Raw genomic sequence first — 25,672 nt, 5'->3', positions numbered from 1 at the left:
ATCATCTCCATCCACGAGCGTACAAACTTTCTGTGTAACACATTTTCTTGCTTTCAGCCAAGCTTGGAGTCGGTTCGGCACATGTGCGAAAACACGCCACACACGCACGCCATGATAGAGCTTCCAGCTGCAAGCTTCATATAACTAATCCTGAGGAACAGTTGTGGAACATGCACCAGTGACGAGCCAAAGGCAACATCATCTATATCTTACATCTCGGAGTCAGCAGATTAGCCCCGAGCCCCCTCAAGGGGACATCAGTGTGTGTGTGCGTGTATCTTTATATCTTTGTATGATTTCATGAGTAAGACTGTGCAACTTTTCTTCCGTGTGACCGTACTGACATGCTCTTGTGAGCCCTTGGCCTGAACTCCAGGGCGTGCTCCATTACAGCCCCCACACATGCCTGTCTGGCAGGACTCATAGCTCTCCCACAGGCAGCACATCCATTCATCTCTATCTTCCTGACCCCGGCTTATAAATCAAGCCACTGTGCCCTTAAATTGCCAGCCCGAGCCCTATTCACCATATTCGCCTTTCCCAGGGATGGAAATTAGTGATAAAAAAAACAACACAAAAAGGCACTTAGCTTGCCACCCAAGAGCAGAGCAGTAAAGAAGACCATGTAATGATCGGCTATAAGTAGAGGAGAGCAGGGAGGGATGAAGAGAAAGGGCCAGGGTCGTAAAATCCATTTGCACAACAACCGGTTACAAAATGGCTAAATGACAAAACAACGGGAAGCTTTGAACGCACCCCCGGGCTAGAGGGCTCTTCTCCAGCTTCGGAGGAGAGGCCGTATTCATGGGTGTATTCTACAAGAATAATTACACACACACACACACGCACAAAATCCAGCAGCATTTGTAATGAAGCCTCCACAGATCAATACAACTCATCTAATTCATTAGCTTGAGAGCTAAATATAGCACGTTGTCACTATCTGCAGCCCAGGCTTCACGCGCCTAATTATGCAAAACTCCACTGAAATATTGCAGAAAATCATTCCCCGCTGCAAAGAATCCATCATCCTCCTCGGTAATCACCCAGCCTTAACCCAAATTATTTACAGCTTTAATAAACATGTTTTTACACGCAGATTGCCACCAAAAAAGTACTTCATGCGCTCTGTGTAACCAATCCGTGCTCTGCATCAAATATAAGCCTTGGCACACGGCTACGAAGCCTCTTTACCGACATGCATGCTCCCCTTTACATGCTAACAAGACCAGTCAAGAAACTGACTTAGATCTGCAGCTGGAGCTGTCTAAATGTAGCAAACTAAGACGTGAGGAAGATCATTCGATGCAGTCAGAAGCTACTGAGTGCACCATGAGGTAAAACTGTAGCTGTGTCCCATCGAGGGGCTGCAGCCTAAGACGGAGCTCCATTCATAGCTTTTGTAGACCATTAAAGCCAAACTGAAATAAGACGGTCTGGTCTACTTGCGTCACCAAACGTCCCTCCTGTCGCCTAGCAACAGGTAGCTAGTGGGCTAACTAGCTAGCATAACTAACATCGAGTAAGTTAACCTATTATTTTAAGGATTATTTGTTTCAAGGGCCCTTTCATTTTCTTAAACATGTGTAACATGAGCTTTTCAATTGAGTTGAAACCAAAAACATTTTAAAGTGTATTCCTCAACCGAGTAAAAGTCTGTCATTTCGCTTGAATTGGCGCAATGCATCTTGGGATACGTTGTGAAAGATGCACCCGTCGCTTCCATGACGCAATCTGCCTTCAAATACGGCCTTCGAAGGCTGCAGCCCGTACACAGCTTGTATTTATCATCATGTATCATTTTTTGTTTACACTGTAACCATAGCTACCAACCATGGTTATCTGGCTTCCGTTAAGATAGACAACCATTGTTCTTAGACTTATCAAGGCCAAATATGGGGCCTGCACTTGGATAACCAACTTGGGCCAGGACATTTTTTGGGTTAGCCCCAACGGGTTGATAAAGGGCCCCTGATCGACTCCATACAGGGTGTAAACGGGTGGAAATGTTGCCCTGGAAGTCTCTACATGAGCTACAAATGGGCAAAGAATTAGACAGCGAACACTGGTGCTGGACAAATTCTTTTTTTGGTGAGGACCTCCATTAATCTACTGCCACTTCTTTTCCAAGGCCAAACCCGAATCCCCCACTCACTCAAACCATCATCGAATGTCTTACCGGCCTGGTTGGTGGTGACAGTTACAGACACAGCCTGTTCCGGTCCAGGGCTCTGAGGCGAGACTCCGTTCACCGCCCACACCTCGAAGGTGTAGTTGGTGTGGGCCTGCAGCTCGTTGATGGACACCCTGGTTCCCTTCAGGCTCAGCTGCTGCGGGCTGAAGTGGATGCCGTTGCCGCAGGGCTGACAGCGCCGCCCGTCAGGTCCGCAGCGCCTACATACCACATTGTATGTCAGGTCCTGGCGTCCTCCTGAGCTCCGGGGCGGGCTCCACTCCAGGTTTACAGAGGTCTCGTTCACATTGGAGATGAGGTGGACGGGAGCCGACGGCGGGCCTGTGGAGAAGGAAGACAGAGGAAAGAGAGGATGTTATTACAAGTAGTCGGTAGAAGCCAGATGCTTCGTACAAAAAGGAAAGAGATTAAAACAAATTGCTGATCATGATAGTAAAGTGTCTTTCCATACATACATATAACAAAAAAGTAAATGTGTAATTGACTGGGTTCTCCCTTTATTGAAAGCTGAGGCTTCTTGAATTCCCTTTTAATGTCCTGTCCATTACAGCGAGGGAGGATTCAATTTCACCTCAGTTAATTCAGCACGTTAACTGAAATCCAATAGGCCGGCAGATTTCTTTCCCATTCATACGTTGAATCAGCTGGAGGTGGCAGAGCGCCCGAGCCTGCTGCTAACACTGAGGCTTTATGGCACCCACTCAATAACTTTAGACAAAGTTTGCTTTGGACCCTGTTATTAAGTTTCGGCTTTGATGTGAGGCCTACTCGCTGTAGCTTTATATGAAAAGCAGCTCCGCAGATCTGCGACACAAACTCGTCTGCTCATCAATCCCAATTTACATGTCAGCTCTATTGTAATTAATGTGTTTTTTTGCATTGCTTTCAAACATAAGCGACGGTAATTGACTTAACTCTCGCTCTCCCTCTCTCTCGATCTGCGCGTCTCTGTTTTTCCCGTCGCACTCGCTTTCTCTCTCTGACTAATGAAGCGCACGCGAGCGGGCTGGGGGGATCGATGCAGGGTGAAATATGAAAGCTAGTCGGTCCACAGACGAATCATTTCACAACGGAAATTAATTATCAGTGTTATTTTTGGAGGAGCGGAGTGGCAATGAGTGATTTCATAGTGACACAGAGAGCAGCAGAGGGGACTGGGTATGGGAGTGTGTCTGCATGGTCGGTTAAGGAGTTGTGCCGCATTAATGGAGAGGTGGAAGTACAATTTTACCCATGATGCATGCGTCTTTGTACTGTCTGCATACTGTATGTGTTTGGACTTGACTCATCTTGGCCGGAATCAGTCTGGCAATGGTGATGAATGAGCAAATGAGGACGGGGAAGCGAAGGCTGCGAGGAAAGAGACGGAGAAGGACAGACGGAGAAGACAAACACCGTCTGTTCATCCAGGAAGCAGAAAGCCACTGATTAGTATGGAGGGAGCAGGTCCGGGTGGATGGACGGGTGGATAGGAGGGAGGCAGGGGGCAGAACTGGACATTGGCGGGTGAGGAGGGGTGTCAGTTTGACTGAATTTGACCTTAAGGGTCACAAACAGCTCAAGACACAAGCAGTGAGATGAAGGGATCTAGAGTCGCCCACTCTGCGCTAATATTAGCATCACTTCACTTCCCCTTAGGATCTGCAGCCATCGATGAAAACCTATTAATAAATTCTCATTAAAAATAATGATAAAGCGCTGCCTTCCCCCAATTTCCCCCGCTTTTTGTCCTCCTCTCTCTTTCCCTCTCTCGCTCCTTCACCTCTCGCTCCTCACACAATGGGTACAAGTTACAGATGGGGTTTCTATATTAAGGTGCCTACATCCTACCATCAATATAAAAGTGCCTTTGTCAGTGTGCTAACCACCTAACCTCTAATCCCTCTCAAAGCTCATAATGTGCTGTTTGAGATACACTATAAAGCTATTACTCTGCTGCTATCTGGACTTACAGCGCCATAAACTCGGCAGAACAAAGGTGATATTAATGTTCACTGCCATTGTCTGAGAATTGTTCTTCTGTTCTCGTCCTCACAAGGATAAAAAGATGAAATGTCCTCCTTATGGAGGGGATTTGTTATTTCTCTCTTACTGACATGAATTAAGGTGGTTTAGGACATTAAAGTGATACAAATAACCATAAAGACTTACTCGCTTTCTTGCAGAAAATAAGGTAAGAAGATCAATTCTGTTGTCGGCTCTGTATGTTAGCTGTAGAGCTGGAGCCAGGAGGCAGTTAGCTTAGCTTAGCATAAAGAATCATTTGAGTTTTATATGGACCAAACGAAGAAGATATAAACTCCTCGTTGTTGAGCTTCCGGCAAGTTGGTTGGTGCATTTTTTTAATTTATTTTGGACATAGCCAGGCTGGGCCTTATGCTAAGCTAAGCTAATACCCCTTTCCCACCAAAATTAGCACTGGTTTTTCAGACCCGGGAAGACCCGCTTATAACTGCAGATTGTCTCCATTGCCAGTGGAGTATACTGTTGGTTTCTTTTCTGCTGCGTCACGGTCTGATGTCACAAACGCGCCGGAGACAGAGTTAGGAAACAGTGAAGATGTTTCAGTGTCAGTCTGTATATCATCGCACCGGAAGGGGGGCGGAGATTAGCGTCGACACGGATTTTGTGTTCCCGTCATTGATGTTTGGAGCCGAGGCGATAATTACCTGGGTCTACTGCCGAGTGTTTGACCCGGGTCTGAATGCCGATTGTAGCCTTTCCCATTAAGTAAAAAAGCCGGGTGTTAGCGGTGGGAAAGCGTTCCTGCTTCCTCTTTACCCTACCCACATTAGAGTGATATCTTCTCCTCTAACTCTTGCCAAGAAGTAAATGAGCATATTTCCTGTGTTGTATTCCTTTATAGTGACATAATTGTCCTCAGAAGTATACGGGGATATTTGAGTGTGTGTGTCACCATTTTAGTGTGTAATCAGCTCAGGAAGCTTGTTCTGTTTGTTTGTTGCTATGGCGGCAGTTGCAATAGCGCCATATAACTTTATGACTGTATAAAGTCTTAAACACATTCCACAATATGTCAACGCCCCCCCCTTCATTCCACACGTACACACACACTCACACTACCTATGGCTGTACCTGTCGCTCTCCCAGAATTCACCGGTGGGAGCAAGGGAGCGTGGGAGAGCCGTCGGCTGTGACTGACACCCGGTAATTAATCCTGGGAGAGAGAATAGCGGGGGGAAACGGGAGCCCAACGCTAACACAACCTTCATACAACGTTAGCTCAACATGGCCTTAAAAAATTCACACTCCTAACGGGATGAATCCACAGGGACGCTTACAAAGTTTCTCCTGAAGAAAGTTGCTGATTTCATCCTCCCTCCCCTCCTTTTCTCTTCAATTACGGCCTCGCAATTTGCTCGGAGCCTTATTTCTTTTCCTGTTGCTCCTTTGCTCCCCCTTTTTTAATCTGTCTTGCTCATTTTTACTCCGCTCCCACTCTCCTTCATCCCTCTTTCTTTCTGTCTCTTTCTATCAGTAATTGTTCGCCGAGTGTTGCGCAGGGCCGAGGTAGAGCGCGGGCTAAATTGGCCAGAACATCGACCCCGCTATTACCATCCGGCTGGGATTCATTCAATGCCCCCCTCGAGCCCTCCGCGATCTGTGTTCATTCCTCCCTCCATCCCTCCCTCTTCCTCTACCAAACCAAACCGCCGCTAAGAAAACTGGGGAAAGTCTGAGAAACACATCAAGGGCCAACAGAAACCCCAAAATGGAGAACACCCCCTCCTTTTAACCTGAACGCGGCGGAGCAACAAGCTCCCATGGGTGTCTGTCCCTGGTCCTCATTACCGCCCTGTGGTGTGTGTGTGTGTATTTATACTCGCCCACATTTACTCATGTGAATTACCCTCAACATATTTTGATATTATATACCAAACTGTATGAATTGATTGAGCTACAAACTGTGTTTAGGGGATGTTTTCTATTTTAAAATACGCAGACTTTATGCTAAAGGTTGAACATTATTGTACACAGATCTTAAGAGGCTGAATAATCTTGAAAAATGAAGTAACATTTAAATAAATCTGTATTAATGTGGCATGTTTCAAAGCACAAAACTATAAAAGTGAGATAAAATAGGCCACACAAAAGAGCACGGCGAGAAACAAAGAAACAAACCACAAAAAAAGAGGTCAAACAGATTTTTAAAGCAAATTAAAAATCTCCAAGAAAGAAACATTCATCCTGCCGGGTGATTTAAAGTGTGGGAGGCAAACAATTAGAAAGTCTCTTGTTTCTAATCTTGAAAGCAAGTGTTTCAATGAAATGTAGCACATATTAAAGAAAGGAAAGAGGCCGATGAAGGTGCTGACAGATGTACAGCAGGAGTAACAGGCCTGCAAACAACTCACTGATAGAATCACACAAACATCCAGTTTTAATCTTCATCCTGCATCGCTAGACTCCGAGCTAAGAGACTGGAAAAGCGTTTTCAATTACCCCCCTGTACACACTCACAGACACACACACACACACACACGCACACATGCACCCCAATTACCAGAGATGCTGGCTCTTTCCCAGTCTGACCTTCAGCAAGGCAAACTGGGAAATGACTTTAAGAGGGTTTTTTTTTTCTTCATCTGCTCTGTTCGTGACTCTGAGTGGGTTTTGAGTGAAAAGGAGAGAGAGAGAGAGAAAACAAAACGTGGATGAGGAGGGCTGTGTGAGTGACAGCTGTAATTACAGAGCCCGGCCATGTGGGTGAGAAGTAAAAAAAAAAAAAAAAAAAGTTGAGGAAGGAAAACAGCAGACGACAGACAGGGTGGGAGTTCAAAGATCAAATGCTGAGCGGCTGACGAGGCGGAGCAAAGGTCGCCCGAGAGAGTCCGGCTAATGTTCAGTTCCTCTCGGTGGAGCTGGGAGCGCGGCGGAGACGGCGTAACAGGGTCCAATAAAATAAGCCTCGTAATGAGCTTTGACAGCTGTTGCTTGCAGCAGTCGTACTCAAATGCCATACTGACTAACGGGACAATGGGGATGGGCTCCGAGCTCATTAATTAAAAGAGGGGTCGTAGCTCAACATATTAGGGATGTGGCAAAACAGTAAACTGGCAGGAGAGAGAGAGATTTATTCTGTTTCCAAAAAAGAAAATATGAATATTTATTCATGTTTATTAGAACTAAAGACGTATTAAAGCTCATACGTTTAGTTTGTGGTCTCTCTTTTTTTACCTATTGTAATTTTTCCATCCATCCAAAAATGATCTATACTGCTTATCCTGTTCAGGGTCGCTGAGGCTGGCGCCTTTCCAGGCAGTCACTGGGCGAGAGGCGGGCTACACCCTGGACTGATCGCCAGTCAGAGACAGACGACCTTTCACACTCACATTCACACCTACGGGCAATTTTAGAGTCACCGATCCAAGCCTCTCAATTAAGTTATAAAGGTGAAAATTGTGTAAAAAGTATAAAAAATAGTCCCACAAAATCCAGATTACATTTTTTTTTTCAATTAATTAGCTGTAATGTTGCACAAAAGAACTTGAAATCAAAGCCAGTTGTTCTTAATTCAGGGAATTTGCAGAACCGAATTCATTGTTAATGAAAATGATGAGCTTGTTAAACTACACTTCCTCAGTCTAGGACGCCTCTGATGTCATGTCTCGTTCACAATCGCCAGGTCTGAAATGTAGACTCCAGAAGGTTTTTTGGACGATCCACCGGTATATTCTCGCCGGGTTTCAGATTCTGTACCGCTGTGAGCCGTTGTCTGCAGCGATCAATGTCCTTGACTGGAAAACGGTAGTATTTCACTCCAGTGTCTCTCGCTGGGCCGTTCCTTTCAGCAGAGGGGCGCAATGCATGCTGGGTGTTGTAGGAAAGTATAATGGGCGAAACCACGAGCTGTTTGTACAACTTTCTCCACAGCTATGGCGCCAATTTCAAATATTATTGCTGCTATCGATTACAGAGAAGCATGACTGACAGTGGCTTTTTCCCGGGAAGAACTGCTCCTTTAAGAAAAACATCAACTCACAAATTGCTAACATGTCTTGGCATTGTTGTAGGCCGGCAACTAGAGCCCAAAGTGAAATTAACAACTGTCTTTATTGGCTGACCAGAAATATAAAACAAAGGGGAGGGAAATTAATTGTTGTTATTTGATCAGAAAGCTTTTAATATTTGGCATTCTTTCAATTTTCTGTCACACTAAACGATTAATCTGCTAATCGTTGCATCTTGTAGGCGTTCCATCTTGATACCAAGATATGCTCACAAAAACATATTTTTCCAGTTTATATGATACAAATTCATAAAAGCTTTTCTGTTTGCTGGTCCAACTAAACTCTTCATTTCGTGACAGTCGTATAAACAGGTTAAAAACAGCTCTGCACTTAGCACCAAGGACGTGGCCAACATGTAACAATCAAGGATGTTACTGATTACCATCTCATACGAGTCTAACACGGAGCCATATTCTGTAACGTGAAAATATGCCACAACAGAACATTGTTTGAGATCCTGCACAGATATCGTACAGCAGGGGAGTAATTAGAGCCGGCTCAGCGCTCTACAGTTAAGTGTTTTGCAGTAAGGATTGGGCTGCTTGTCTGATTCAATAAACTGTTTTGCTGAGTGATGAATCCGCAGGAACTTGACAGATCATTCGGGCCAAATGGCGAGCCAGCTATGAGCTAAGCAACTGAGCAGATGTTTTGGTTGTTAAAATTGTTTTATGACACACACTCACTCACACAGACGTCTGTCATGTTGGTATGAATGCTGTTATTTCTCTGGGAAATGAGAGTGCAGGGCTGTGTGTGTGTTTGTCCTCTGTTTGTGTAAACTTCTGAAGTCTCAGTTCCGTGACTCACAGACGAGATGAGGTTCAAAAAGGAAGAGGTATCATTAGGCTGTTAGCAATATTTGTTATCACAGTCATGGTGAACAGAGGTTGACTCATGCAGCCCGATGGAGCGAAGTGGAGACACACTAGGAAATTAAAGTGTTCCTTCAGTTGGATGCCTTCCCTTGTCTGTCTCCTTGGCACCTTCACCCTTTCTCTATAACAACACGTCTTTATTCTCTGCATTCACGTCCAGTTTTTCCTCGTTTACGGTCACCTTCCGCTATCATTTTATCTCTATTTGTCTTCCCCTATTGTTGTCGCCCTCCTCTGCTGTGGAAGACTGAATGGGGAATGCAGCGGTTTATACCCTCATTAGTTCTCTGTCACCATGACTGATCACTAAGTACCACCTGGAATCAAAAGACACCTATTAAACCAGCAGCCGCCTGCTTTATGTGTGTGCAGGAAGTGTGTCTCTGTGTGTGTGTGAAGGGGTACTTCAGGTTGGTATTTGCATGAGAAAGAGAGGGAGAGAATTTATGACCATGTTTAGGCAAAAGTAATCACTCTGTGTGTGTGTTAGGAGCTCTTCTTCACAACAGTATTGCTTCACTAATTTTACAAATCACTGTAAAACACAGCTTGCAGTGGTTTATTAGTCCACATTATGCACTCTATGCATTACAGGTGGGTGTACTTACGCGTGCAGGGCATGGACGCCGGGTCGGTTTCGGAGCGGAAGTATCCCTTGTCGCAGACGCAGGAGGTGGATCCTTCCCTGACCGAGTAGCTGTGGAGCGGACACTTGGAACAGGAGCCGTCGGTGGCCAGGGCGCGGTAGTAACCAATCTTGCAGGCTGAAAAACAACAAGGACACAGAAGAGGGTTGGTTTCATGAGATGTGATGACAAGATGCAGCATCAGAAAGGGACTCCTTTAAGACTGGATCTACAGCAATGCTATCCTCTAATGACAACAAACTGTCATCAATCCATCCAATAGTTTAGTTTAGTCAGAACCATAGACTGTATATCAAAAGTGGATGTGGTGTCTTGGTTTCTTGGTGGTGCCAATTCAGTAGAGCCTCCATTCTTTATAATCCCAAACAGGGAGCAACTCAGCTGGTTAGCGAAACTCTAGCACAAAACAACCCAACTTCTCAGTTGATTTGTTGCCTCAGAAAACATTTCCTCATGAGTTTATGGCCTCCATTGCTAGTTTCAGTTAGTGACGCGTTTTCCATTTGGTCTGCCAGAGAGGGTAGGCGGAGCTAAGCGGCTGCTTTTCCGGTCTCTGCAAGTGTTGCGAGTAAACAGTAATCTACTATGGCTGAACAAACAAAGAAAAGATGGATGACTACAGATACAACTTCAACAATGAGTAAAAATCCAAAGAAAACTTGACGCACAGATGAAGGCAAACAGTCTTAAAAGGAAAGCGACCGTCAGCGAGGAAAATCAAGAGTTACAACCGGAGCCAACCGTGGACGTCACACATGCAACACTGTCTGGATATCTGGGAAGTGTGCTCCTGCAATTACCGTCTATCGCCATAGGTGCCGCCAAAGGGAAGGAAACTGAGATCTTCGAGATTACAACTTTAATAAAGCATAATTGACCCATTTAGCGGCAAAACGACAAGAGCTCTCTGATCTTGCCCTTTTCCCCCCAATTAGCCACAAGAAAACAATACGTTGCCCAGAGGCCTCCGCTCTCTTTGTCTTCACTTTCCATCTTCGGCTCTTTCTTCCCTTTGTCCTTTCTCACGAACCTGCATTCTATTATTAAAAACAACAGAACAGGAGTAAAGGGTGCTTTTTCCTCTGACAAAAAAAAAGGGAAGATCAAATAACTACCCCTTGTCTTTCTCACAAATTTAAGCTATGCTCCATTGGCAAGAATTGGAGCTGCAATGAAACCAGAGCTGTTGGCATTTCAGACCATTTAACAAACAAATGCCACCTCACTTGGCACACCGGGAGCTCTGTCACTCTCACAAGGCTGCTTTCACTCTGTGGGGCCTCACACACACCTACACACACACACACCTCAGTCTGAAATGGTAACCTAAGTGACACTTTTCCTACTTTTGGCGACAGTGCTCACCTTTCTTTTGAGTGACAGTTTGATTGGGGGGGCTCGTGTTTCAAGGAGTTTCTCCCTCATCTATCCGTTTCTATAATGGCCGGGGAAGACTTGCAGGGTTATATTTCACCCCCTGAGCGCTGAACCAGAAGAGGAGGACAAAAGAACAATTCTCTAAGAGGTGCTGTGCAGACAGTCGCGACACCGATTGGACCAAATAACCTGTCAATCAACGAGGCTGCTGTGTGCTTGAATGTGGGCGGCGAATGGTATTGAGGCCGGAGGGTCGGTGGTTAGGGTTTTGGTAGAGTGGGCAGTGTGTGAATGTGTGTGATGTAAAAAAACCACTGGAGACAGATGGGTAAACTCATACCCAATATAAATCAGATAATTACACACTTATAGCCTGCAGGGGTGAAGCCCCCCTTTCATGGCTCACACATAGAGTCTCAGTGTCTTTAAAAGCACACAAACAACCAGGATCTAAATGTGCATTTCAATTAAAGACAAGGATTTCAATGCCACAGTCATAAATACATCAGGGATCACTTCATACAGAAGAACAGTCGCATAAACAAACTCCCACATGTGTTCACACCACGCTACAAATCAAATCAGTGCCTGTCCACATGCGTCGCCAAGAGTAGGAAGTCTGTCCTCCAACAAAAACACACATTCCTTCAACCATTCCCAAAATACCGGGAGATCCCTCTCGTCAGGCTTTTTGCCCCGCAGCCGCTCTCCTCCAGCAGCTGGATTAGAGTATAGCGTGGCGTTTACCGAGCCGGGCTAGCTGCTACCTGCTGAGCCATTCTTTGCCCGTTCCCACTCAGTCAATCAGGGCTAAATCCCTGCCGCTTCACTCGCTAACGCTAAGCTAAGGGTCCCTTTGATTGTAGCCTGCAGGGGTGCGTGAAGCCGGCGTTTCTTTTCTTCCAGAAGCGGAGAGATTAGTCAGGAGGCGCTTTGTGTTATCTCTCTATCTTTAAAGCAATCTTTCAACGCCCGGACTCATCACTAGAGACAGAAGGACACTGGGATTTGTGGGTATTGTTTAATGACCGCTTCAGGTGACAAAACACAAAGTTGCTGCTAGGGTTTGTACATGTGCGCTGACCAGGAAAAGTGTCCAGAGTTGAGTGAGGGGTCAACCTGTTTGAGACGATGCCCCCTCGCTAAAAGCTTCAGAGAGAGTTAATTGAGTCCCATGCTTCACAGCCTTTGGGCCTGAGCCTCTTTAAAGAGACACAGTCTAAGACCAGGCCACCTCAAACTGTGCACGGTTGATGAGTTTTTCACTCATCAATTATTAAGCTGTCCCAAGCTGACCCCAGAGTCCCCACAGGCTGTCCCAGAATTCCTCGCACAACTCCAAATCCCTGTTTGCAGCAGAGACATGCTCTGGCATCTTCATCTGCGGTTTGAAACTCTGGATTTTCAGAAATTGTGTTTGAAAATGGGAAGTCAACATTATGAGGGCTTGTTTACAGCAGCGAGTGCCCTGAAGAAAGGAACAGTCAAGGGAAAAGAAAGGTCGATATCCAAGTAAAGCTGGGGAATTTGCTTCCTATTAGGAGCGAGAGTGTGTGTTTGAGGGAAGAGACCGCAGTAGTGGGTGGTCCAAGAGTCCGTGGCTTCAGAGAGGAATCTCCCTTAAGACTTGTTGGATTTATCACTGCCCGGGCCAGCCCTGGCAAACCCACACACAGACGCAAATACAGACACACATGAGCACACATGTATTTAGTTTTATGGGATCTGAGCGGAGAAGCTCATCATTCAGCTCTCAAAAGTTAAACCCACTTTTTCCACACCGTCTTTTTTATACCGTCTCGTTTTTCGCCCCGTCGATCTCTAACTCTCCTGTGTTATTTTTTTTCCCACTCTCACTCGCTTCTCTATCTCTCTCTCCCGCACTCCTAGGCTTTCTCTCCGCAGGCCTCCTTTCAGACAGAGAGGGGTTTGTCAGGTGCCAAATCCCTGAGCTGAGAGATCAAAGGCAAACAAAGAGACTGGTGACTTACTGTTCTATTCTGGAAAGGCAAAAAATGGAATCCCTCATAGACCGGGACATCGCATTCTTCCCCCTTTTCTCCCCCAGCAGCTCTTTCACTCATTCAATCCTCCTCTCTGGCTTTAGTCCTTTTCCCCCTTTTGTCAGTCTTTCCCCCCGCCCCGTCCCCGTCCCTGTTGTCTCTCAGCTAAAGCACGTTTGGAGGAAAGGGGGCAACGAGGGTGGAGGGAGAGGGTTTGTGGGAGTTAATGAGTAGTTTTGTCCGTGTGGTGGGGATTCTGCTGGCTGAATTGGTTGCGCCGTGTGAGGGGAGGGAAAAAACGGGAACTTCTGTTCAAGACGAAATCGTCGACGCAGCCATGTGCAAAAAATAGAAGCGCACAAAAGCTAATGATACAATGATAGCTACCCACACGCGAGGCAACTACAACCCAGCTAAGTTTTCCTCTGAGTAGAAACAGCCTACACACCAGGCTTTGAACAGGCATGGATGCTCCCTTATCTGCAGTTAAATAAAACCACATCCACCCACACACCCACCCACTGCAACCCACCTTGAGTGACCCGCATGAAAAGCCTGATAGGCAAGCTATTCTGCAGCCTCCACAACAAAGTACCCAACACACTGGGGACTGAAAGCATGAGAGCTAACTTGCGCTACAATAGCCAGCCAAAAACCCCAGGAATATAACACCCAGCACACGGCGCACAATAACTAGGCCTGCCCGGGCTGAACAATTGCCTCTCTTACAATCAGGAAAAAAAGGAAAATTAAGTTCAAACTACAACATTTTCCTTCCTTTCAAGGCAGTGCTTTATCTTCTTTGGGTGATGAAAACTCGGTCACTCTTTTTTAGTCATAACAGACAGTGAGCGCTCTTCAGAGGAGCAGGCAGAGGCATCCTAAACAAAGCCGCTCTTTCAGAAACGAAGCGATCAGTTTTCAGGACCTGGGGGCAAGGAGAGTCTCTCCTTCTCCTGCGCCTTGAGAAGCCAGCCATCTCTATTCAACCTGCTTTTCTGACATATCCCTCTGCCTTTGTGTGTCTGCTATCTCTTTTTTTCTCTGTTTCTCCCTGTGGAAAGTATTTCTTTGCTCAGGTGATACTCCTGCTCGAAAGGATTACTATTCCAAGAGCGCTTTGCTTACCACCTGGCTGCAGTCCATAGTGAATCTAAAAAAAAAAGCTTCTTGGAGGTGTATGCTGTCTATTCCCTCTCAGACACGCACACAGACAATAAAACACGATCCACATCAATACACCTGAGCCACTGGCATATCAGCAGGGATAACTAGCCACTGACCGTTAGCATCTGTCACAGGAACAGCAGGAGAGTGGAGCAGGTTAACTCATTAATTCCGTCACTGGGGGTTATTAATTACCTCCGGCCCAGACGGCGACACACAGCCACACGGCTAGCGAAACCCATCAGCGTGATGGATGAGGGACACACGGCCACCGAAACTGATCACCATGATTGATGACATTACACTCGTCACACATCTTGACCTTGACCTGCGGGGCGAAGAGGTCCCTTACTAGTGGTGCCCTTCTCTTAAATTGCAAAAGCAAAGAAAAGTCGGGTAGTGACATCTGGGTTGACATCCTCGCTGGTGTTAATGAAGGCTAAGAACAAAAGCCAGCAGGGCTAACGATGTTAATAACACACCAGCCAACCTTGCTGACAATCACTGCGGCTTTGCTAACGGTGGCCAGTGCCGGGGAGGGGGCAAGAGTTGCCAGCAGTTTGCCTGTCAAGTACCGGATGATTTATAACTGTATTTTCAGCAGCAGCAATCCATCATGCAAGAGCCACCAGGACACTGGCCTAATTAAAATGCCTGTCCCGGACATGTACGAGCACCGGCCAGCGGACCAGATGAGCTAACAGGTAAAATTACAACAAAAGAAGGGTAGACTCTAGCATTTTACATGTCCATCCATCCATCCATCCATTATCTATTATCTTATTGAGGCTTGCTGGGAAGCTGGAGCCTGTCCCAGCTGTCACTGGGCGAGAGACGGGGTACATCCTGGACTGATCGCCCCAGCTCTCTTTTGGATACGACTACATGCACAGGCCTAACAGACCATTTCCTGCTCCAATTGAGAGCCACTTTTGCCAAGAGTGCACTTTGGTACCACCTATATTGTTACAGTTTGGATTACATAACTGAAAAATTGAAATATTGTTCTGAAGACTTCCTGCGAACTGAGGACTCTGCGTTCTTATTGACACGTAGGCCTCGACTTCCTCCCTAATTCCACCAGCCTGGCCTTAAGAAGCAATATTAGCACAATGGTTATATCGCAAAAATCTAAAGTATTCCACCCAGCCACTTCAGAATGGACAAAGACACTCCTTAAAAAAATGGGACCGGGGTACTGGGTGTGCGTGTACCGAAAAGAATGATAAAAAAAAACAGAGATGGACAGAACAGGGAGAGGTATGGCAGCAAACAGATCCATCTTTGTTTGGTGAAACACTGTTTGACTTGGCTGCACTGGGTGGGGACCACTCAGATTCCACTTCTGCACACATGCCAGGTCCGCAAGAGTGGCACCACCCAAACCTGGGCAAAGAGCCAAACCCACTACGGACCTTTTGTGACCTAAGATTTGCACAGCAGGTGGGTAATAGACTATAATTCAAGGCAAACAAGACAGAGATACATACACAAACAGAGGATTGCAAACATCTGCACACCTGCACACTCTCAGGTATGCACACAAAGCCCTTCAAAAGCCCTCTGGACTAAACAGATGCACCTTCCAATGCCATGCATGCAAAGCACACTTACAGAGACACACCCACATCCAAAAACAGACGAAGGGTAAGCACAGCAGGGACGATAGCTCGTAAACAAACTCAGTCAAGATATTGTATTGGTCAAATTTACCCAAGGTCTCCAGGGGCTCTAGTCTCATGTGGGACATGTGTGTGTGTAGGTGGACAGGCAGGGTGTCTAGCATGTTTTCCTGACATTGTTTACAATGAAAAGAGCTGCATTTCAATTCAATTATGAAAAAAAAAAGAAGCTGAGGAGGCAAGGGAGTATGCTAATGTTGTTGTGCGAGGGAACGCTCACAGCGGCGCACACACCACAAAACAATTGGGAGAACTAAACTATTCTGCTTGCAGCAAGTAAAGGAGAATGGAGCAGGAAAAGGGAGGATGTGTGAGGGAACACACAAACACACACTAAGAATAGGTGAAGAGGAAGAGGAAGCGATAGGGAAGCAGTCTCAATGGGGCCTCATATCCAATTCTGTAAACAAGTGTAAACCACGTGTTGTGCTGTAGCACAAATACATAACAAATCACTAAAATCCCCCACAATGCAACACAATGGTTTTGTCATTTTAACATGAGGTAATTTTGCTCTAATTGGTGCCTGTAAAGCACATCCTCAAGCTGGGAGGAAAACGACACCCTATGCATTTTCATATACATTATTATTGAGATATACTGTAACCTAAACGCTTTGTGTTTTTATGGCTACATTGCAACAAGTGATAGAGAGCTGATTTAAAGAGCTCATTACAATTAACAGAGAATCATCCCACGTGTCTGCTCTTAAAATTAATATTACAAATGTAAAAATAAAGCAGATCCCCACATTAAACCTTTAATATCACCTTATGCTAATTTCCATCTGGTTATTGTATCAATGACTTCTTTCTAAATTCAGTTTCCAGAAAAATAAAATGGGTCTCGTCTTTTTTTTTAATAAAAGACAAATATAAATGACATATAGTTTGACTAAGCAGAAACTTATCAAAGCTTATTGTTATTATGTAAAATGATTAAATGACTAACTAGCTCTTATCAAGAATGTCTAATCAGGATTATCTAACACATTATTGTTATACATATTGTTATTCATCCACTTTTATGCCTGAGTGCATGCATTTCTACTCTCTTGTTCCCTCGCATAATTGCAGTTAATGATACGGGGCTGTTTTGACCTGTGTCAGTTTTTTGATTAAAATTAAAATACATTAAGGTCTATTGATAATGTCTGTAATTTGATAAACTCTGGTTATTATCAATGCTGGACAAAGTGCACAACTTCATTACTTGAAGTATTGATACTCCTGGTCAAATATTTTTCCAATACAAGTGAGAGTTGCTCTGTCAAATTATTACTTGAGTTAAAGTGCTGGAGTACATGCTTTAAAAAATACTTCTATTTTCACAGTGCATGAGTGCAGTCAAGAATTCGTGGGTGTACATTCTGCTACGTTATATTTATTTAAAAAACATTTTTAAACTCGCATACTGCAGATTTCCTGATTTGCAGCTCCAAAATAGTCGGAACAATAAAAGGAACGACCAAGAATACCTGACGACCAGGGACAATGTCTTCTTTACCACCACTAATTGAACTGTCAGATCTGAGTGACGTTTGCTCTACGTTCAACCATGGAGACGTGCGAGGTACAGGTACGGCAACACCACTTGGACAAACCACACGCAGAACTACACAAACACAGTTTGTTGTCTTTCGAATTTTAGAAAATAAAATAGAATTCATCAGCTTCAGAGTAAAAGTAGCGAATAACGAGAACATTCATAGAAATGTAGTGGAGTCAAAAGTAAAAGTAACAAGTTTCCCCCAAAAATAAAACAGTACTCAGATTATCATGTTCTGAAATGCCTCTCTATTTTTCCACCCGTTCTCACCTGCTTTCCACAGGTGTGTGACCTCAGGTGGTTCCAGCGGTAATAAAGAAGTTGTTTGAGAATGATGTCATTATCAAAAAGCCAGATCCCATGAAAGTAAATATGTACTTACATTAATTTACCTATTAAATCACCACTTAGATATGACACAGACTAGAATAATGATGCTTAATATTTACAATAACTTTAATAGCTTGTAAAAGGATTTATAAGATTGGTAATGAAATCAAAAAGCACCTCACATAAACATGACACAGCCAGAGTTCTCACACACGTGTCAACACTTAAGAGTGCAGAAACACTCACACAAAAACTTTAATTACCCTCTGTCTGTGGTCTCAGGGGCAAGTTTAACAACAATCAACCTTGTCGGTTTCTCAGAAGTGGCTCGGTGGTGTACGAGGAGGGATTGGAAAGGTCCGACTTATGGGTGAAAAGGAAAGTATTTTTAGGTTGTTTGTTTAGGTAATCTACTTGTAGCTCCCAGACGACAGCCTGTCTGGGGCCTCAAAGCACCTTCTATTGTGCATGTGTGTGTGTGGGTGGGTGTGTGTCCCTGAGAACATTATGCACACCACTGTGTGTGAATATGTGCGGTTATATATATGTGTGTGTGTGTGTGTGTGTGTGTGTTGTGTGTGTGTGTGTGCTCAGACAGGGTACATAAAAACGTTCTTGGGTCACTAGCTCTTCAACAGCTCATGTCAGCCCAATGACACTCTGCCGGTCTCCACTGTGGCTGTCACTGCTTTAACCTTTGACCTCTCCTGGTGTCACTTAGGCCTCACTCTCTCCGGACCCCTTTCCCCTCCTCTCTCTCTCTCTCACTCTCAAAACAGCATCGAGGTCAGTGCTGTCGTGGAAGTGATACCCTCCCTGAGTTGAAACTGTGTCAGCTCCTGTTTGCATGGTATGGCTTTGCATGATGTGTGTGTGCATTCCTAAGTTAGTAGCACATACGTATGTGTGTCCACTGACTTAGGTGTATGTGCTGCCCTCCATAACCCCGGGCTAGTTGAACCTGGCCTTGCAGGGGGGCTAAAGGGGAGTGAAACAGGAGCCTGGGGTTAATGGCTGCTGCTTAGGCAGGGTTACTCTGCTAATGTGTAACATTTTAGCTTCGAAGCGAGGACAGACACACAGGCACTGCCACGATGGAAAGAAGCAAACAAAAGGGGAGTGAGATTCAAATGCACATGCAGCTTTGAAGTGCGTGGGCACTGCTAGTAGAAGGCCACGTTTCTGGTTTATGTTTAATATTTCTTTCTTTGCCTTTTTTCACTCGAAGTAGGTCTGCTGCTCTCTTCCTGCCTTTTCTGTTATCTCCCCTTATCTGTGTGAATTATTTCAGCACTGAGGGTGATGCTCAGTGCTTGGCAGCTTTGTCTGTGATTCAAGCAGCACCAAATGCCCCGCGGAGCTGCCAAAAATGTGCTCATAGCTTCCTTTATTGTCTTGGTTAATACCGCCATTATTGTTTCTTTAAAACTAAAGGACTACTCACCGTGACGTCGCACTACAGTCACTTCCAGATAGATAGAAAATTATATAATCTAGAAATCAGCAGTTGTATTGATTTTAAGCACTGTGTTGCTATGTTAGCATCTTTTAGCTATATCTACCAAACAGCAACAATTGAGCACCTGGACTAGCTTCAACACAACCTTCAGCCCTTTAGCATTACCAACATAAACTTATGTAACTTTGCGACATAAGTAACATCATCAGTTTGTATCTTTCAAGCAGCTTACGTTCATTCAAAATCAGAAAGTTCGCTCACCAGCCTCAATGCTCGACATTAGCGTTAGCTTAGCCTTAACCTTTTTTCCTGCTTGCTTTGCTTTTCAAAACTTAAACCCACAGCATGTTTGCTCTTCTTAGATAGACATCTAAATGAGCAAACTTTTAATTGTTACCCTGCAGCCCTACATGCAACAATAACTTAATTTCCCTTTGTTCCTTGTCCGCGTTTGCTCTGCACCATTAAATAGCACGTAGCAAGGCTTTCTACTCAGACGATATTGTAAACATTTTGATTGCTTCCTTATAGCTTTTTTGCTATGCCAGTTAGTGTGTTAACAACAGACTCTTTCTTAAGGAGAAAACAGTTGCAGTAAAAACAGTTCAGTCAGGTAAAACAAGTCAACAATACACACAGCGGCGATATTGACAGTAATATCAACCTGAGCAGCCAGAGGTCGTGACACAACCGCACTAGGCTTGTTCAAAGAGCGATCACCGTCTGTACCCATAACCCCCCCACTCCACCTTTCACATCCCCAGCCGTTTATCAACACCACTAGACAGGAGTCAATTCATCTTTCTGTCTCCTTTAGCCTACACACACTCCCTCTGTCACACACATTCACGCTCTACTTGGATATCTGCATGCCTTCAATCACTTCCTTTTCTCTTATCTCTTTCCTATCCGTCTTTCTCTGTTTTCCTTCTCCTCCTTTTTCTTCTTAGCCTTACGTTCCTCCGTGGTGTGAGCCGTGAGCAGCCGTATCTTTTTTCTTCTTCTTCTTCTTCCTCCCCTTCCAGCAGTATTTGACAGCCTGCCGCGGATCAGGAGGGATCAAGGTTTCTAATCCCAGAGACGTGCACTAGCATGGACACACCTCTGCTTTTGGCTGGAGATCTGCAGCTCCGGATCCCCGGGTTTGCGCGAGACCTCCACATCCCCAAATTACATTTCAGCTCTCCCACAGAGAGGTTACACCTCAGAGGCTGCCCCATGGTGTGTTTGATACACATGTAGTTTGCACGCCGTTATGCATACACATGTATTCGCAGCGTGGGGTCAGTCACATGATCCCTCTTCTGGGCTTAAACTAAGGATAGGTGCATGTGTGTTTATGGGAAATGGCAGAAAGAGTTGACGTGCAGTTCCACCAGTATATTCCCATGTCATTGAGGGAATAGTTAGATGCAGATGAGAATTTGTGAGAGCTGCACGAGTATTCGTTGCCACTCTAATGTCTGTGTGCTTTTTAATATGAAACTAGAGACAGAGCTAGCTTATCTTAGCGTGAAGACTGCAAGCTGCTATCCTGGCTCTGTCCAAAGAAAGAATGCACCACCAACGCTCCAAAGTTAGCGTGTTACACTCATGGGTTTTTTGTCCACTCAATACCGGAGTATAAAAAAATGTCAGGTTAGGGTTTCACACGGGGATTCGTGCGGTAAAATACCAAAGATTTCCTTGAGGACAATCGCAGTATTATCTGTGCTCCACAACATAGAAACACCTTGACAAATTAATGCTACTGTAGGTTTATGTAATGGCTTGGGCTGCACGGTGGTGCCGTGGTTAGCGCTGTCGCCTCACATCTGGATGGTTCCTGGTTCGAGTCCAGCCTGGATCATAGCGGGCCTTTCTGTGAGGAGTTTAGATGCTCTCCCCGTACATCCTCCCACAGTCTAAAGACATGTTCGTTGAGGTCATTGGTGACTCTAAAAATGCCTTCAATCAGTCCAGACTTAGGCTGGGGTGGCATGAAGTATATGTCCACACACACGCAAATGAACAGCATTTAATTAACCCTTCCTTCTAAGCTTAATCCTTTAAGGACTCAAACAGAAGATGTGGTCAGAGTAACTTTAAATTTAAGTACTAAAGGAAAGGTGCCACATTGAAATGGAAAGAAAGCTACTAGCAGCCTGTTGCAACACAGCCCAAATAGTTTATTGTAGCACAAGTCCCGCCTCTGACAAGGCAAATAGCCAATCCCAGTTTAGGATTTTGGGGTGGCCAATCAGATTTCCAGGCCACCCCTGGTCACTCTCCGGCCCTGGATGGATGGATGATGTTATGGCCTTTAGTTTGGCAATGCGATTAGTGTAAATGTCCCCATAATTCCTACGAGCCGACATATTTCCTGGTTTGGTTAAAGCTTCAGTTCATATTCAGCACATTATTTTGAAGTTCTGTGATTGGATGATTATCTGAATGTACCCACAAAGTTGTAGTAACCTTTATCTTAATGCACACGGGTTCGTACCTTGAACTCTTAATCAGCAAATCAGCTCTTTTCTAATGCAGTTGTTCATCTCTTGCGGTGATGATTCATCACTGAGAGTTTTACAGCCATTAAAGCCTTGGACGCGCTCCAAACTCGTCCGACTGTGTCTGTTGCGACTCCATTGCAGACCTCCTTGCAACTACCTGCCTTCTTTTTACATACAAGCACGTTCAAGTCTCTCTGTGTGTTTTGGAGAAAGAGCCAGTGTTGCCATTTCCTCCAGCACCATGATTAGAAAGGGGGGGATCTCAGCTCATTAAAATGGACACTGTGTCCACTCTCAGGGCACATCAGATTACAGAGCGGCCTTTTATTGCCAGGCTTTTTGTCATAACCCCTAACTGATTGCCACGGAGCAGCCTTTGATTCTGCCACTGAACTCTGCGCCCCCTGAGAAAAAGGATGACGAGGGAAGAGAAGAAAAGACCACCTACTATCGCCAGGGCAGGATGGAGGGAGCTTAAGATAGAAATCAGCAGGAGAAAGAGAGAGGGAGAGATAAAACATTTTCAAGGTGTTTGCAATCAGCCTCCCATTGTCAGGCGCTCAGGGAGAGTTGGACGTCCGTCTGAAGAGCTGCCGGGCTGCTTTGTCTGCGGGCGCAGATCGCGCGACAAGATGGGAACGAAGTTTATGATACAGCATGTGATATGCCTGCTGCGACAGATGCACAGAATAAATATAGATAATGGTTCAGACACACACATACTCTCTCTGTCGTCCACACACACACACACGGTCCTCGCGATCAGTAACACATTGCCCCAGATCAAAGGGATTTCCGTGCAATGGTGAACCGACGGATGAAGTGCAGAAAAAGCACGGTTGCCAGACTGGAACTAAATCTCTTTCCACTTCACTTCCCCCTCGTGTTTTTTGTCTCTTTTTCTCTCCCTCCCTCCCTCGCTGCCTCCTCATCCCCATCTCCTCCGCTCTCCCTGGCGAGAGATGTCTGTCCTCCCTCTCTTTCAGCACAAAGACGGTGGCAGAGGCCCTCTTTCTCTTTCATAACCTCTCTCTCTCTCCGAAACAGTCCACCCATGCCCACTTGATCGCTGTCCACTTCTCCCTCTCTCTCCCCGTCTTTCTCTGCCTATACATCCGTCTGTCTCTCTTTCTCTTCACTGCCCCTTCTCCCTGTCTATCAGCTGAGGGAAGAAAACAGGGGGTTCGGAAGAAAAAATTTAAAGCGAGCGACAGAGAAAGAGAGGGGCAAGAGGGGAGAGTGTGCAGGAGCGCAGGAGAAAATGGAGGGAGAAGGAGGGAAACAGCCGGAGGAATTGGGGAACGGCAGGGACGGAGAGAAGGAGAGGAGGGAGGAGGCGGGGGGGGGGGGGGTGAAAGGACTGCAGGGTTATGTTGGTAGAGAGCTGGGTATTGATTCAGGGCCTTTTGACATGCTAATTTGCTTGCTGACTGCTTTAATCGCTCCCTCTTCCCATCGCGGGCTTCAAAGAGAGGATGCCTTTCAGAAAGATGAGAGAGGAGAGGAGAGGAGAGAGAAAGAGAAATTTTATCATCCTTTAAAAGCCCTTTTGACACTCCAACAGCTTCATGCTTCTGACGCCAGCTGACAACCATGTTAGTGTATACCGACATGCATCTCCACACATCACGTAGGCCGTCCTCACGCCACATTACATAACATTATGCGGCTGTTATATTTTCACTTTGTCATGATCTGCGTTACATTATTATGATAATAAGGTGTATCATTGCTGTCCGTGTGAGTTTTGGAGATGAACTATATGATTAAGGCCTCATCGTCACGTACACGGGTATTTTTCGACACGTAGCCTTTTCTCTTAGTTTTGTTCTTTCGTCCACACAAACACCGCTTTAGGTCACGGAAAACGGATCTTTCGTAAAACTCCGACCAAGACTTTTAGAAGCTCCGTTTCCACGGAGACGTGCAGACGAGGTAAACAGTGCTTATGGCCCATGACGTCAGGCTGTGCGTCCTTTGTGAGGCGTCTCAAATGAGGCGACATTCCTCACAAAAATGACGGACGTGACAGAAACAGTGATGCTTCTAACCTCGCTAACAGGACTTCTTACATGTTGACACATATATGTTCAGTTACTCGTCTACTATGTTGATAAATCGCCCCGCTTCCTCGATGCGAAGTCTTTCGGTAATAGATTTTTTCAGACTTTTGATTGGCTGTTATTTTCTTTCTCTTCTTTGCATGACCGGGTTATATCGCCGCCTGTTGGTGTGGCATTCCCATGACAGCGTTTCTGTTGTGTTTTGGGGTTTTCGTTTGGACAGGTATTTTTTTTTATAACCGTGTTTTTTTTGGGAAACAAACTCTGTTTTAAAAAATACCTGTGCATTTATAGACAAGGCCCAAGTGTCCAGTTGTGGGTTGATGACTCACTTCATTAAAAGCTGACATTTTGGAGATACATTGCTCGTTATTTGAAATATTAAAGCCTGCTGTTATGTTTATTTACCTAACGTACTATTGCCTACTTCAAGGATTGGAATGACACCTGTTGCTTCGCAAGTGCATTTGAAATTAAAAAAGGACAAAGCGCAGCAATTCATAAAACATTTTTAACTACACGTCATCATACTGAAGTGGTTCTAACTGTTTCCACAGAAACCGCTGAGACAGGACATTTCCACCTATTTCTAATGAAGCTCGACACACTTCAAGGACTTTCTTGAAACCAGTTTCAGTTCCTTCTAAGGAAGCGAAACACATTTATCCAGACTTTGATTTTCAAAGGAAAACATTAGCTTCTAAACTTAGCAGGAGACGAATGATTTTAAGATGGATTTTCGGTCTAGCTGCCGCTGTGGGAGCGCTGCGACCATCAGCCCCGGGTCACGCTCGATCACCAGCGGCTTCCTGCTCTGAACAGGGCACCGCGAGGGGAAAGGGAGAGGGGTGATGAGTGTCGAGGACTGCAAAGGGAACAAACACTGAGGCAGGACGGCAGCCCGGGCAGGAAAAACATTTCAGCACCTCAGCTAATGACGGCTGAATTACCACAGCCCCCCCGCCCCTCACCGCCCTCCCTCATCGAGAGAGCATTTGTGTGTGTGTTGAGGGGACTTTTTTTTCATCGTTTGTGGAGCTAAACAGGAACAGAATACATTCAAAAAAGCTTTAAGCAATTATTTCAGCTGAGAGAGGAAGGAGGCGGAGGATCGCTCATGAGACGTTTTGTCCTCTCTTTCTGTATCTGTTGTTCTTTCCTGCTCTCCGTTGGTAATAGATTCCTCGTCTCTATTCAGCAGCACAAAATGAGCCTCTCTGGTGGCAGAGAGAGTGATGAGTACATTCACCTCCATTCTGCAGCGCTGTGCTCAGTGTGTGTGTGTGTGTGTGTGTGTGTGTGTGTGTGTGTGTGTCAGTGCATACTGAGGCTTGAGTGTGTGAGTGCCTCTGCGATACATATTTATGAATGTGTCCGTGTACTTGAGTCTATTACTTAACATGTCCTTTTTTACACGTGTGTGTGTGTGTGTAGTTTGCATGAGCATGGCTGTGCATGCGGGTGTGTACATGCGCACACTGGCTCCTTTCACATAAGACACCCTGCATGTGTCTGGATTGTTATGATTCAGGTTTGTGCGCACACTCGTGCGTGTGTGTGTGTGTTTGTGGGAACGACGACGGGTGATGATGTTCTATGTGCTGCCTCTCTCCCAACAGTGAAGGTAATCTCATTATTCAGCCCACTTCCTGCCGCTGCCGCCAGAGACAGGCTGACAAGTACTAACCACCTCGACGGCCAGAGGGAGAAAAAAAGGAGAGGAGGGCAGAAAAGACGGAGTGTGAACTGGTGAAAACTGCTCACAGAAACTAAGCCAGAAGAATGGAGGGAGATAAAAGC

General features: G+C 45.4%; 1 protein-coding gene across 3 annotated transcripts in view; it reads right to left on the bottom strand.

Moving 5' to 3' along the window:
* The window catches only part of epha4l (eph receptor A4, like), a 58,793-nt gene that overhangs the window by 23,512 nt on the left and 9,609 nt on the right, over positions 1 to 25,672 (bottom strand). For all 3 annotated transcript variants that reach the window (XM_069676564.1, XM_069676565.1, XM_069676566.1), the window contains exons 4-5: positions 9,713 to 9,868; positions 2,180 to 2,515 (exon numbers count right to left, since the gene is read on the bottom strand). In XM_069676564.1, coding sequence (XP_069532665.1) covers positions 2,180 to 2,515; positions 9,713 to 9,868 — 492 coding nt within the window. The remainder of the gene's footprint in view (positions 1 to 2,179; positions 2,516 to 9,712; positions 9,869 to 25,672) is intronic.

Source organism: Semicossyphus pulcher, unplaced genomic scaffold (genome assembly GCF_022749685.1).
Source record: "Semicossyphus pulcher isolate SPU_LCO1_2020_fin unplaced genomic scaffold, fSemPul1.0.p SCAF_26, whole genome shotgun sequence".
Taxonomy (NCBI): Eukaryota; Metazoa; Chordata; class Actinopteri; order Labriformes; family Labridae; genus Semicossyphus; species Semicossyphus pulcher.
Note: the sequence above shows the minus strand (reverse complement) of the source record. Positions and strands in the feature narration are given on the sequence as shown.